This window comes from Drosophila suzukii, chromosome X (genome assembly GCF_043229965.1).
Source record: "Drosophila suzukii chromosome X, CBGP_Dsuzu_IsoJpt1.0, whole genome shotgun sequence".
Taxonomy (NCBI): domain Eukaryota; kingdom Metazoa; phylum Arthropoda; class Insecta; order Diptera; family Drosophilidae; genus Drosophila; species Drosophila suzukii.
The window spans coordinates 15,888,986-15,902,496 of NC_092084.1; the positions used below are offsets into that span (position 1 = coordinate 15,888,986).

Below are 13,511 nucleotides of genomic sequence, written 5' to 3' on the forward strand. Positions count from 1 at the left end.
GCTTTTTGAGTCTGTCTCCCTTGCTTAGACACATTGTTGCTGCAACAAATATTGCAGATATTTTGGCAACTTTGTTGCCATGCATGGGAATTTCTTAGTTTAAGATGTATTATATTAAATATAAAATATTAAGGAAAATAATAATGGTAATGGGAACTTAGAACTTTCCTCAGAATAACACTCCCAAACTGCTGGCAAACATGCCATTGGCACTAATGCCCTTCTCTACCCATTTAAAGTGATTAGCATATCGACATTCCAGAATGCAACCAGTGAATAATCGCATTTGAACGCGCCCGAAGAGTTATTTATGCGACCGATTCGCTATGGTTGCCAAGTGGTCCGCAGTCCTGATTAAAATATGGGTTAAACGATTCCACAAAATAATATTTTAGAATAAGCAACAGGAAAAAAAAGCAAGCAAAACAAATTTCCATAATTAAATATTTTGTATCACCTTATTTGTATTTAAAGAGGAAAGGTCTTCTAATTTTCAATGGTTTAAACATTAACCTTATTTTTATTTAAAAAAGGAAATGTCTTCTCATTTTCAATAGCTTAAACATTAACCAGGAAATTGGAATTCTAAAAAAGTCCTTTAACAAAAATGATTACTCACTTAATTTGTATGTGTTTAAGTTTAACTCATTTTATAAAACAATGTTTTTTTTTTTTAATTTTTCAGATATTAATTGCTTTTTAATTAAGTCTTAAACCCTATTTTATAATATTCTAATTTTTCTTATTAAGGCTATTTTAAATATTTAATAAAAATTAACATTACACATATCGCCTACAATTTACTATCAATTATTATTATAAACAAACTTATGACTATGCATTATCCATCCAAATATTTTCTTGAATGCAATTTTCCTGCGAATTCGCCTTGGCATATTGCATATTGACATCGATGGTAACTGAAGTTCGCAATTCATTGGCAATGTGTCAAAGCCAAGTGACATTTGCGCACTTTGCTCAATGAACCTCTGGACCCCGCCGCCCCCCTTGCAGTGCACTTACGTCACGAGTTACGCTGCAAGCAAACTGCAACGACGAAAGAAACAAAGGTGGGGAAAAATACACTTTAATAAGCCGGGGTTCACATACCCTCCCAATAAAAATATAATAATTATAAGATGCCACTTTAATTTATTTTAAAATTAATACACTATATTATACTTTTCTGAAATGAAAATGCATTTAAAAAACCTATCTTTGGTTTTAAAAATTATTTAAAAAGTGTATTGCACATTTTTCAAAACAAACACTTATATATTCTGGAATCACAGCCAATCAAATGTAAAATTTATATTTTTTTTGAAACAAAATAAATTGAAAACAATATATATCTAAGAATTGTAGGCTATAGTTTATACACAATTTCCTAAAACAATACTACAAAACTACTACTACTAATGCAGATTGGAAATATATATATATGTATATGTTATATTTTAAATTAATTGAATTCCAAATCCCTAACTAAATTGCAGTACCCTCTGCAAGAGTATAATAAAACAAGAAATTCCGCGCTGGAAAAAAGAGGCCAAGCCGGGTTGCATGGCCAGTTTTCCGTCTCTTTCAGATTTGCATGCAGTTGACAATTGAATCCCCTCACCGCCCCCCCTTTTCCACCCCCTGTAGATTTTCCGATGAAAAGCTGAAAATGCAGCACGAGGTCAGGAATGGGAACGAAAACGAAAGACTTTGGCCACAAACTCAAAGTCAGCGGTGCGTTAAATCAGCGGCGCGCGTCTCCTGCTGTCTCTTTCGCACCGCCTCGTCCCGTCTCTCTTGCACGATCCGAGTGCCGTCGTTACGTCACTTCCGCTTACCGGGGACTCTTCAATTAACTATTTTTAATACACTTTTTACGAGACTTTTATTATTTTATTTGTTAAGAAAAAGAGTCATTTATACAAAATAATTAAAAATGTGCAGTTGTTAACTAAATATAAAAAAATAAATAAATATCAGTAGTGAAAATGAATAATGTTAAAGATTAGAGAAATAACTGTTTTTAATTTATACACATTTTTTATTGTTTTGAATTAGTTGACTTTAAGGAAGAGCATTCAAAACTGTGCTGCAAAAGTGTTTTAAAATTTCAATTTCATGAATGAAATCCTATGTGGCGCCAAAGTGAGCAAAAAACTGGGAAAAATGTTAGTTTTTCAGTCATTTTGTTTTGCTTAACCCTTTTGTGGCTGACGTCCGTTCAGTTAACCCACACATGAACATCAATTGATACGCTCTCTGATTTCCCGATCAATGCAATTGCATGCGGCTAACTAATATCTCAAAAAAGTTTTCTGTGTTTACCTTTTTGGTCAATTATTGAAATCATTTTTCATTGCATTTGTTGCTATTTTCTGTTGTTGTTTTTTTTTGCTGTTGTCGTTGTAGTTGCCATTGTTGTTGGCGGTAATTTAGCAATTATCTCTTTGTGAATTGTCATGTCGGTTTAATTAAATTATCGCACTCAGGGACGGGGAATTTCGGGCAGATAAATGAAAAAACGTGGCGTTGTAGAATGTGATGGGTTAAGAACGATGGCACAGGAGGGTTAAGGGGGCGTTGCGAAATTTGTGCGGGGAAATGTCACTTGGGAATGAAATAAATTACAAATACAGCATTAAATTTAAAATGGGTTCTTAAATTAAATACTCAATAAAAAGAAAGTTGTACAAGTTAGAAACATACATTTTTTTTATTAGTAATCAAAAATCAACAATTTAACGGCGAACATTAATATTTAATAATCTATCTATTACAAACAATATATTAATTCAATTTATATAGTTGGAATGTAGCATTTTTAATTGCAATAATATTAACCAATTAAAGTAACAGTTTAAAAATACACTGAACTAATTTTTTTGATACTTCGAAATACAAACAATGTCTTATAGGAATTTAGTTAGTTTGAATTTAAGTTTAAGAAACAGTTAAACATACACTTAAAAAAAATTTTCTAGCATCTCAAAATGTGGAAATAACTGTTGTATAATTTTTAAAATAATAATAGTAATAATACCAATTTTTTTTGAACTTAACTAGTTCGGATTTTTACGAACGTATCTAAGCATATCTCAAAATGTGGAAAGAACTGTTGTATAATTTTTAAAATAATAATGGTGATAATATATACTTATTAAAAATAAAATTAACAAATAAGAATACATAGAAAATCGTATTTGATATAAAATATGTATGCCTTTATAATTTGTATGTAGTATATTTATTAATTACAATCGATTTCTATGCAAATGCCTTGACAAATCCAGCAATTATAATTGGCAGCTATTAGATTTAAGAAACTTTTGCCCCTGCCGTTGAAAATACACACTTAGAATGCGGCTGGCACTCGATCAGATCGGATCGCATCGGATTTTGAGGCTCGCAACTTGCACAAACGGACTCAATTCCACTCCATTCCATTCAATTCAATCAAAACTGTGTCACTGGGTTACGAGTTGGAGGCAATTGTTGTTGCTGCTGTAGCTGTTGCTGCCGTAGCTGTTGCTGCTGCAATTGTCGATGTTGCTGGTGTAACAATGTTGCTGCTGCACTTCGAGAGGCACGGCACCGCAGCAACAAGTTTTGCCAGCGGCAACAGGCAGCATCAGCGGCCAAAACTCTTGCCGTTTCCCTTTGGGCCAGGCCAAAGCGGCCAATTAACTTATCTGATGCATAGAAAAAGATATAGAAAAACCCCGACTTCAGCTGCAACTACAGCGATCACAACTACAAGCCATAACAATTCACGGCGCTTTTGTCTGCGATCCTCAATCGCTGCCTACGTACAAAAATTCAGGCAAGTCTCGAACTACACTCAAAGAAAATTGTCATTCTATTGGAACAGTGTTTCTTAAATTATGATTTTATTTTAAATTTATAAAATTTTTTATATATATTCACCGATAATGTAATAACTTCACATACTTCGTATTAAACCTAAAAATGTTTGGGTATATTTTCCATCTAGTGCGGTTTTCATTGTTTTTGATGGTTTCATGATTTAAATTTTGGATTTAATTATGAAATTTTTTTGATTTAGTGACTTAAAATGCTTAAAGTTATTTTAACTAACATCCTACACATCTAATATTTGTTACCTTGATTAAAATATTTTTAAATGATATCCCTTTTATATGTTTTGTCTTTATTAAGCATGCAATGCAACACATTGATTTCAATATGCCCATATTTATTTCTAACATTTTATTATTTCTCACTTGTAGTTTAATAGTTAAAGTTTAAATAAATTCTGGCTTTTTGATATACTTATTTTGATATAAAGCCGTATTTTCCTTTTTGATATTTTCGCATCTCTAAGTTCTTTCCTTGTTTTTCCGATTTAAGTGGTTGCTCCTCTGTTTCTCGCAGTGCAATCAGCCTTCAGCTAGTGTATTTTGTTTTTAATGCCATTCATTGAGTTTTTCCGACTACAGCCGTCTCTTTCTTTTCGTTAGAGCCCGTCTCTTTCGCACCCAGCATCCGCATTCGCGCAGACGCGCTGTCTGGTTGGCAACGGAACGAAATGGCACGGAACGAAACGGAATCGGCTGAAACGGATCAAATCGGAATGGATCGGATAAACGAGTTTTTCGGGAGATTGGAAAATATGTTTATTATGCGCCGTGCCATACAGTTTTTCCAGGTCGGTTAAGTATTTCACTTTCAACGGCCCGCAGACATTGTGGGTGGCCTCCCCTTTTTTTTGCCTGGAAAATGCTACAAAGGCTTGGCCAGGAAAATACTGGGAAAGCGGGTGGGCCCATGAAATATTTGCCATAGAAATTTGGCCAGGAATGGCCGAAAGGGGGAATTTTTATAGGAAGGGGGACTTAAAGTGTCAGCACGATTTAGATATAAAACAAAAACCCGAATTTTTTATTTATTTATTTTATTTTAACAAATTAAAGCTAGTATATAATACTTAAATTATTATTTGAAAAAGAAGGGGCTCTGGAAGCTAAAGTCCTTTGGCCCAGCCCCCGAATGTTTTAATAAAATAGGTCAATATGTAAAGTTTAGGGGTTCTGAGAAATACCGATGAAAAAGTTTACAAGACAATAGTTATATACATACATTGATAATATTTACACTTAATTAACTTAATTTAACTTAATTTGTATTGTTTTTTATTTTGTATCTACTTTTAAATTCTTATATCTTATTAACATTAACTTTAAAAATAAGTTTATATCCCCAAAAATTTTAAACTTAATTATTCTTTTGTTTACTATTTTAAAGAATGTTTATCATATCCCAACTGATTTCAGAAATATTACCATGCAGTTATGTTTAAAGCAATTTGTCCTATAAATTCTTTAAAAATTCCCAAAACGCCTTCCTAGTACCATCTTGTTTTTGATGTTTTCTCTTCACTTTTGGATTGCCCAACTCGAATATCAAAGCAGAAAATGGGGAAAATTCTTGAAAAATTGCTGGAAACCTGGAAGTCGCACTTGGCATGCCAAAATGTGGGCAGCACTCGGCTGCTGTCAATCAATGTTGCATTTTTCTTTTCAATTTTCCGAGACCCCCGACCACCGACCGTCGCCTCTTCCCCCCATTTCCCCCATTTCCCAGTCGAATGGAAAGCGCTGGGGCCAAACCGGAAAAGCGTGTGTTAATAGGAAAACTTCAAAAGCCGAAAGGGGTGGAAAACATACCGTATTGCATTTGCAGTCGTTGTCACAGCAAGGCATTAATTATGCCATCAGCAAACCGACGGCGACAACGGAGCAGACATATCCTGTTGACAGCCCCCAACCCCCCTCGTGATTTTCCAACCCCCCTACCCCCCAACCCACCAACCCCCCACCAATTTTCCCAGGGGCGGGGTAAAAGTTTTTCGCATGGCAACGGAAGTCACGTCGGAGTTTTTCCACTGAAAATGCTCAACACTCGCAATTATTTAATAACACATGTACACTGCATTTTGATCGCAGAAAACAAAAAACAAGGGGTTAAGGTGGGCGTTCAGGTGTGGCCTGAGTTGGGGGCGTGGCCAGATTAAAGTGCCGGCATAGCAAAGCGAGTGCAAAAAACAAAGCCCAACACTAAACGGCAAAAAATAAAATAATTTTCTAGTTTTTTGTCGGAATTAACAAATGTTTTTCAAAATTACAACACTTGTACTACAGGTAATTAAAAAATGATAATAAATCAAATACAACTAATTTCAAATTATTGATTAATAACATTTAAATTACACACTTAATTACCAAAAAAAACTAAATAACAAAACAATAAAACATTCGAAACCCAAATAGTTCCCCTTAATTACATGAAATATCCCCCATTAATTTATTAGTCAGCAACCCTGTTGACCAGTGTATTCCAAGGCGCCATCAACGTATTTCTTTAAAAAAAAAACAGAGGGGAAAATGTAGCCCCGTTTTCGTACAAATATTTGGCTGTATAAAAATAAAATAGACCGTTTTCAAATGGGGAAAACTCACTGAGAGGTGTATCTATGAGATGTCGCCGCTGACAAATAGAAAATTCCATGCAAGTGTAAAAATAAACTTGGGGCAATGTTAGCTTTTCCTAGCTGCGGAATTTTTTTTTCCCCCGGAGATAAGAAAATTGTCCCCATAAATGTCAATTAATTTATGTGCGTCCTATGGCAACTAGACGTTTGCCCGGCCAACTGAAGATTGAAGTTCGGCCAAATGAAAAGCGGGATAGGAATAGGAATATGAATTTGGAATCGGTATCGAAATCGGAATCTGAAAATGTAAGCTGTAAAATGGAGAGTGGAAAATGGAAAAGTGGGAACGACTGCGACTGCGTTGGTGGCCTTTGGCGACGTTGTCAGCGTTCTAGGCGATTAGTTGCCCCAAAAATAGACTCAGACATGCGGAAGAAAGAACGAAGAGGTTCTCTGCACTCGAAAAAATAATAATAAATTATTCAAAAGGTGTAAATCCAAATTAAACAATTTTTACAAGCACTCCAAAGCAAAAAGTTGGATCAGAGGTTTATTTATACACACACAAAAATTGTATGGGTCAAATTTACTAATACGGAGTACGTATTACGGATAGTAACGTAACTGGGAAAAAAGGTTAAGAACTATTCAAAATTGTAACGCGTATTTTATTGTTGCTTTGGTTTCCATTTAATAGTAAAAATAAAATTTTTTTTAAATTATAGTAAAGTTTACAAAACTAACACTAACGTAGAAGGTGTAGGATATCTTAACCTAACCTTTTTTTTAAATTTTAATTTATGATTTAAAATTTTTTTATATTACATATAATGAGAAAATTTTAATTCACGTTTCTAGATGTTATGATATAATTTTATAGCTTATACAAATTTAATGTTTTCTGATGAGGGGTTTCTTAGGATCTGTATGGCTATGGAGGGGCATAAATTGTCTATGATTTTCACCTGAAATTTCAATGAGCATCAGAAAACTGAATCACATTTTTAATACAAGAAATTAATTTATAAAGATTATTTTTCCTCTCAGTGCCCTCTGTTGTCAGGCGACATCTTCATCCCATCTCTCCGCATCTCATCCATCCAATCCCATCCCATCCCGCCCACTCTTTTCCACCTCCTCGACGGGTCGGTTCGCTTTGGTTCTGTCTGGCTGTCCGTTTAAAAATATTCCCACTAATCCTACACGAAAAACTATTTCGGTGTTAATAATCTGCTTGAGAAACTCATAGCTATGCGATCCAGGCATCCAAATTGCTCCGAGCTGCTCCTTTGTATACAAATTCACTTACCTCGAAAAAGTGTGGGATTAAAGTCGCCTAAATTGTTAACGCTTGCTGAAATGTGTGGAAATATTTTTTTAGAATTTTCTTGACGCTTTCGGTTTTATTTATTGTTATACAGGCATTTCACAGATCCCTTAAATGTTCAACTATTAAGTAGATTGGGTAAATATTATTACCATTGAGACATTTTAAATTTAATATTTTATATGAAAGCAAACTTAAGATTATATTTGTATTATTAACACCCAGAAATATCGGTTACCTCTTAGAGACTAAATTTCCGGATCTCACATCCGTGTCCCCATGAAAAATTCCACCCATTTGAGGTTCCATCTGACTTTTAGCCGTCTGGCGTTAATTTGCCTGCCAGCTTTACCGCAATGGGCTATATGCGGCAATGGTAATATTTGCACAGTCAGCCCAAGGGTCTCGGCCTCGGTCTGGGTCTCGGTCTCTCTCTGCGGGTATTTCCTTTCTGCATCATATAGGTGTACCTCATATATATGCGAGTATATCTGCTTTCTTGAACGTATCGTGCAGAGCTAATTTTCATGCAGTCATTCCTCATTCATTAAAACGTCGCATGGCGTCCGCAGAAGAAAGAAAGACGGCGAAGAATGGTGAAGAATGGCGAAGACGCAGCAGCAGAAGACTGCTCAGCAGAAGACTGGGCAAGATGAAGAAGAAGAAGAAACCAAAGAAGCGGACGGGGGACTTTTGGCATGGCATTAACCCGTAGAACTCCTTTCACTTTACATTCTAATTCCAAAAGTTCCAGCATTCGCATACCAAGACCCTGTTACCTTGGCGAGGGGCTTGGCGGGGGAGGCCGGCATTCTTCGCTCCGGCTCCGGCGAAACCTGAATGCCCGATGAATGCTAATGCTAATACCTCGTACCTGGCCAATTTTCCCCTCGGGCGGCCTATAAAATATGTATGTGTGCAAGCGCACACGGTGCAAAAAAGCAAAATGTAAAAAGTATCACCAAAATCGGTCATTAGCTTGATGCTTTTCCGTGTCAAAACAGTTGTTATCGGTGGCATAACGACATGAAAATTGGTATGTGCCTAGCTAAACCACCCATTATCTCGAAAAACTAGCAGGAAAATATATCACTTTTATTTTGAGTTCGAAATATAAGTTTAAACATCATATTTTTACCTTTTGTTTGTCCATTATTACTCGGAATAAATTGATTTGAAATAAATTTGGCTAACCAACATGAAATAAAAATATTCTTATAATATCCAATGTTAATCTTTTATCTATTATTTATTTTATGCATCTTGGATTATTATTTTGAAATATGAGTTTAAAGATTATATCTCCTACATCTAATTTTGTGGTATTACTCTAAATTCATGTTTTATGTTTATAAGCACCAGTAAAGTACCAAAACCAAATACAAAATATTTTTCTCTGTGCAGCTCCATAAAAGAATTCCCAACTAAAAAGAGCAAGCTATCGATCGAAGTTCGAAAAGGCGGCCAAATCGATGACACAAATAAAATATTAAATTGCCCCCAACCACTATGCATTATTAAGTAACTGGGAAGCGTGGATGAAATATAAACAATGGCACTATCTGCAGCTAAGTGTTTACACCCAGTTAAATAAGCTCAGTCTGTCAAATGGAAATTTAAATCGGAATTGAAATTTCTTGTCTCCAAAGTGAGTTCTTTAACTGGAACATAAGTGATAAGGTCTCAGGCGGAAAACTAGGCATTGATAGGGAAAATAACCCTAATAACATATGAAGAGTGTAGAAAGCGAAGTTCTTAAACTTCATTGTCAATCAATTACAAAATCATTGGCTTTTAAACGGGACAGGAAATGCATCTTAAATTACATTTTTGTAGAAATTGGAAAAAAAGCTAAATTTAAATTTTTAGAAACTACTTACTTTTTAAACAAAAATGTATTATAGCTATTTTTATATTACAAGTGTTTTTGAGAAATAAAAAACATAAATGTTTTTAGGAATCGAAACGTACAGAAAATATAAGCATCAATATATAATAATGGTTTTTAAGAAATCGAATAACAAATAAAATAATTTTAAATATTATTATGTAGTTAAACTATTTAAATATTACCCACTATCATATATTATTAAATAAATTAAAAACTTATTTTGTAAAACCTTCTAAACTGTTCTAAACTGAATAGTAGTCGTTTCGACAGAGCATTGCTCTTGGGCCATTGATATATATACCGGCTATACAGATAAGTTTTGGGCCCAAGAGGGCGTTGACAGCTGAAACTGGGGGGTGGTATATATATAAACACACCTACATAGTAAATGCAGCAGGTGCGATAAGGGCCATAAGGGATTGGGATTTCGAAATGGGCTGGACATCGATATGATCGGGAAGCAGTGCTATAAATATTACCCAAAAAAGTCCACAACTGATACTGATAGACAGACTCAATGGCTGCGCCACTCGAAGTCTTTCGCTGCCAAAAAGCGATTAATCATCTCCACCGCCTGTTTAGACCACAACAATAACAAGAGATTAATATAGCCGATGTCTGAGGCTGATTCTGATTCTGATTTTGGTTCAGATTCAAGCCCCGATGCTGTGGGAAACACCACAAAGGAGTACTTGTACACTAAGCCAAAAATTGTATAGGAAATCTAGGGGGTTATTTGTTAAAACCATATATGGTATTTGATTAGTTTGGCAACCTATTTTTAATACATCTACTTTCTTATTGCATATGAATTTTCCTAAATAATTGTGTAACTCATATTAATAATAAATATATTTTTTAATAATTTTAAATTATAGTAAAAAGTAGTAACAATTTTCTAATAAAATAAGATCTTTGGTGGATTATCTCAGTGCATTTTTAGGCATGTGGAACCACTGAAGGGGCCACCGGCTCATCTGGAGTGCCACTTGCCACTGCCGCAAATTCCCTTAATCATCGCCTGGTGTAATAAATCTAATTTCCCCCAGAGCAGCCATCAATCGATCGATCTACATATGCGGACACAAAAACCAATCAACTTACTGCCCATATCTCCACTCCATTCCAGGGCACTTCAATTCATATTCAAAAGCGTTGGATACAAAAAATCGGAGAAGAAAACGAGCGACAAGACTTGATAGATAATTCAACTATAAATATAAAATACATATGCCAATCGATGGCACTTGAAACTAAATAAGTTATTGAACTCCAAACTATAAGAATGTGTATGCATGAAATATATGTTATAATAAATTTAATAAATATTAAATATAATATTCTAATGAAGTAATGTATCATCATATTGCAAAAGTTTTATAATTTATAAAGTAGTTTATTTTTATAGTACAACTTAGCCACCTCAAAGGCTAAAAGGCTCATTAAATTATATATGTAAATAAACCAATTTTCTTGCATATGATTAGGTTTTATTAGACTTTTGAAACAAATTAGCCAGATCTAAGGTGATTCTGTCTATTAAAATATTTTATTCTTTGCTAGCGGATGTGATTGGCAGAAAGCAAAGCCCGATGGTCCCTGATCTCCAAATCTTGTCCAATGCCACGAATTTTGGAGCGGGGAAAAGCGATAGAAAAATAAACAATGCCAGCCAATTACCAGCGATAACACAAATATTTCTGTAACAACCAGTTCTGGGGCCCAGTTTTCAGTTTTAAGTTTTCAGTTTCGATTTCGTCAGTCGGCCAGAAATTAGCACGTAACTTCGGTTCGAGCCCCACCCCACCCAAAAAAAAAAAACCGAAAACCCATTGGCACTAAGTCATAAAAATAACAATGAACAAGACACAAGACACGGCCCAAAAATGTACAACAATTTTTATGATATCTTTTCTTTTTCTGTATTTTTTGTTTTGGTTTTTTTTTTGTTTTGTGGCTGTCATGCTCATTGAGCACGCTTTTTGCTTTTCGGCCTAAGACAAGGGGAGGCTGCCCTAGTAGCCGGGCTTCACTGTTCGGATTGTGCGTGCCCCTACTTGCTGGCGATTTGTTGACATTAGGTCTTAAAATTTATTAGTTCTTATTGTCAACGGTTGGTGTAGGCCTTTTTTTTGGTAATTTTTTTTTGGGGGGAGGCAAGCCCTGGGCGTGGCCAATGGGATTTCGGTTGCCTAATGCCGCGGTCACAATCGAATCGATTCGAGCGGAATGCAATGCCATAACAATTAAATTAGTGACAATTAAAAGTGGTCTCTCTTTATTACCCAGATGAAGTGCTCCAGGTTCTGTCCGACAGTAAGTTCAAAGTAAAACCCTTTGCCTGGTCTCTACAAATCATCGAACTTTTGCTTTCGCCAATAAGTTATTACAAAATCTGAAACCCTAAATTAATTAATGATATTTACCATATTTTAAAATTGTTTTTTATTTTAACTTTCGCATTTTTAAGTAGAATATGTTTCAATATAAGGAACCTTTTATAATTTTAGATATATATTACGAACATAAAATATTCAAAAAACAGTCAAAAACGAACTAAATTAAATTACTTACATCCCCAATCATTTTGTTGTCCCAATAAATCATAAATCAAATACAAAATAAAATTGGCACTCGAAAATATATATATTTCTTGATAATGGAAGCCAAAAAGTTAAGAATTAAGGAATCGTCGCATCATTAGGCCAATAATTTATTCATCACTTTGCTCGTCCAAGGTCGAATGGATTGGGGTCCGGAAATTGCTAGGTAAGTTTCGAAAAAAGGGTATATCCTGTGATCTGAGGATCTACTTTTCGCCCGTGGTGGCCAAGGCGGTGAGGACGTAGAAGCCCGACCAACTCAAATAGGTCACCGGCTCGCCGCTGCCCTCGCTGATCTGCTCCTCAAAGAATTTGGCCCCGAACTTGGCCATGAAGGCCAGGAAGGCCATGCCGGCCAGATTCCAGCTGCTCTCGTTGATCGATAGGTATAGTAGCGAAGTGATGTTACCCAAAATGGTGAGGGTCTTCAGGGTGTCCAGGGCACTACCCTCGCCTTCATCGCCGCTTTCGCCCTTGAAGAGACTGAGAATCACACTTACGGCCAGGGGCACTATAAATAGTCCATGGCCCAGGGCAATGTTGTTGCTCTCGGCAGCCAAATAGAGATCCACATTGACCAGCGGCAGCGGTAAGATCTCCATGATCGAGGTGGTCGTGTCCGTGACCTTCTTGGCATTCTCATCCCCAGTCAGGCTGCTCACCAGGCCGAAGAGTCCATGGCAGAATCCAAACACACAGGCGGTGAAGGCATACGGATGCTCGCTGGGCCCAATCTTGTAGAACCCAAAGCCAGTGGCTCCGCAGAGCAGAACGTTGAGCACGGTGCTCACAGCCGAGTTGTCCGACATCTTGATAGAGTTACTACTCTATAGATCTAATAGAAAGTTCTAACTAAAAGTTCTAACTTTCTTTATACCAAGATTCTGTTAGAATTAGGAACTTAGTATCTCAGATAAGATAAACTGCTTGATTTGAAAACTACTTATAATTGCTTGATCTAGCTTTGTGCTTTCTTGCTTTTCAGCTGAAAACTTTACTGAGATGTTCTTAATGGTTTTCAAAGTTCCAACTTCCTTTATATTAAGATTCTATTAAAGTTAGGAACCCACTTTCTCATAGATGATAAACTTGCTCTTTGGGCACACTGCTTGCTTTACAAACTACTGCTTATTGCTTTGTGCTTTCTTGCTTTTTAGCCAAAATGCTTTGTTTCATTTGTCTGGTAACTGAACTGCTTAAATTCTGTCAAATAGAAATTACAAATATTTTTTTGTTAAATTC

At 35.6% G+C, this 13,511-nt stretch overlaps 1 protein-coding gene across 1 annotated transcript; it reads right to left on the reverse strand.

The window, feature by feature from the left end:
• Positions 1-12,293: 12,293 nt before the first annotated feature.
• LOC108018999 (uncharacterized) lies at positions 12,294-13,143 on the reverse strand. Its single transcript, XM_017086612.4, has one exon. It carries the CDS (start codon positions 13,076-13,078, stop codon positions 12,476-12,478), a length of 603 nt encoding a protein of 200 aa, XP_016942101.1. The 5' UTR covers positions 13,079-13,143; the 3' UTR covers positions 12,294-12,475.
• Between the last annotated feature and the right edge of the window lie 368 nt (positions 13,144-13,511).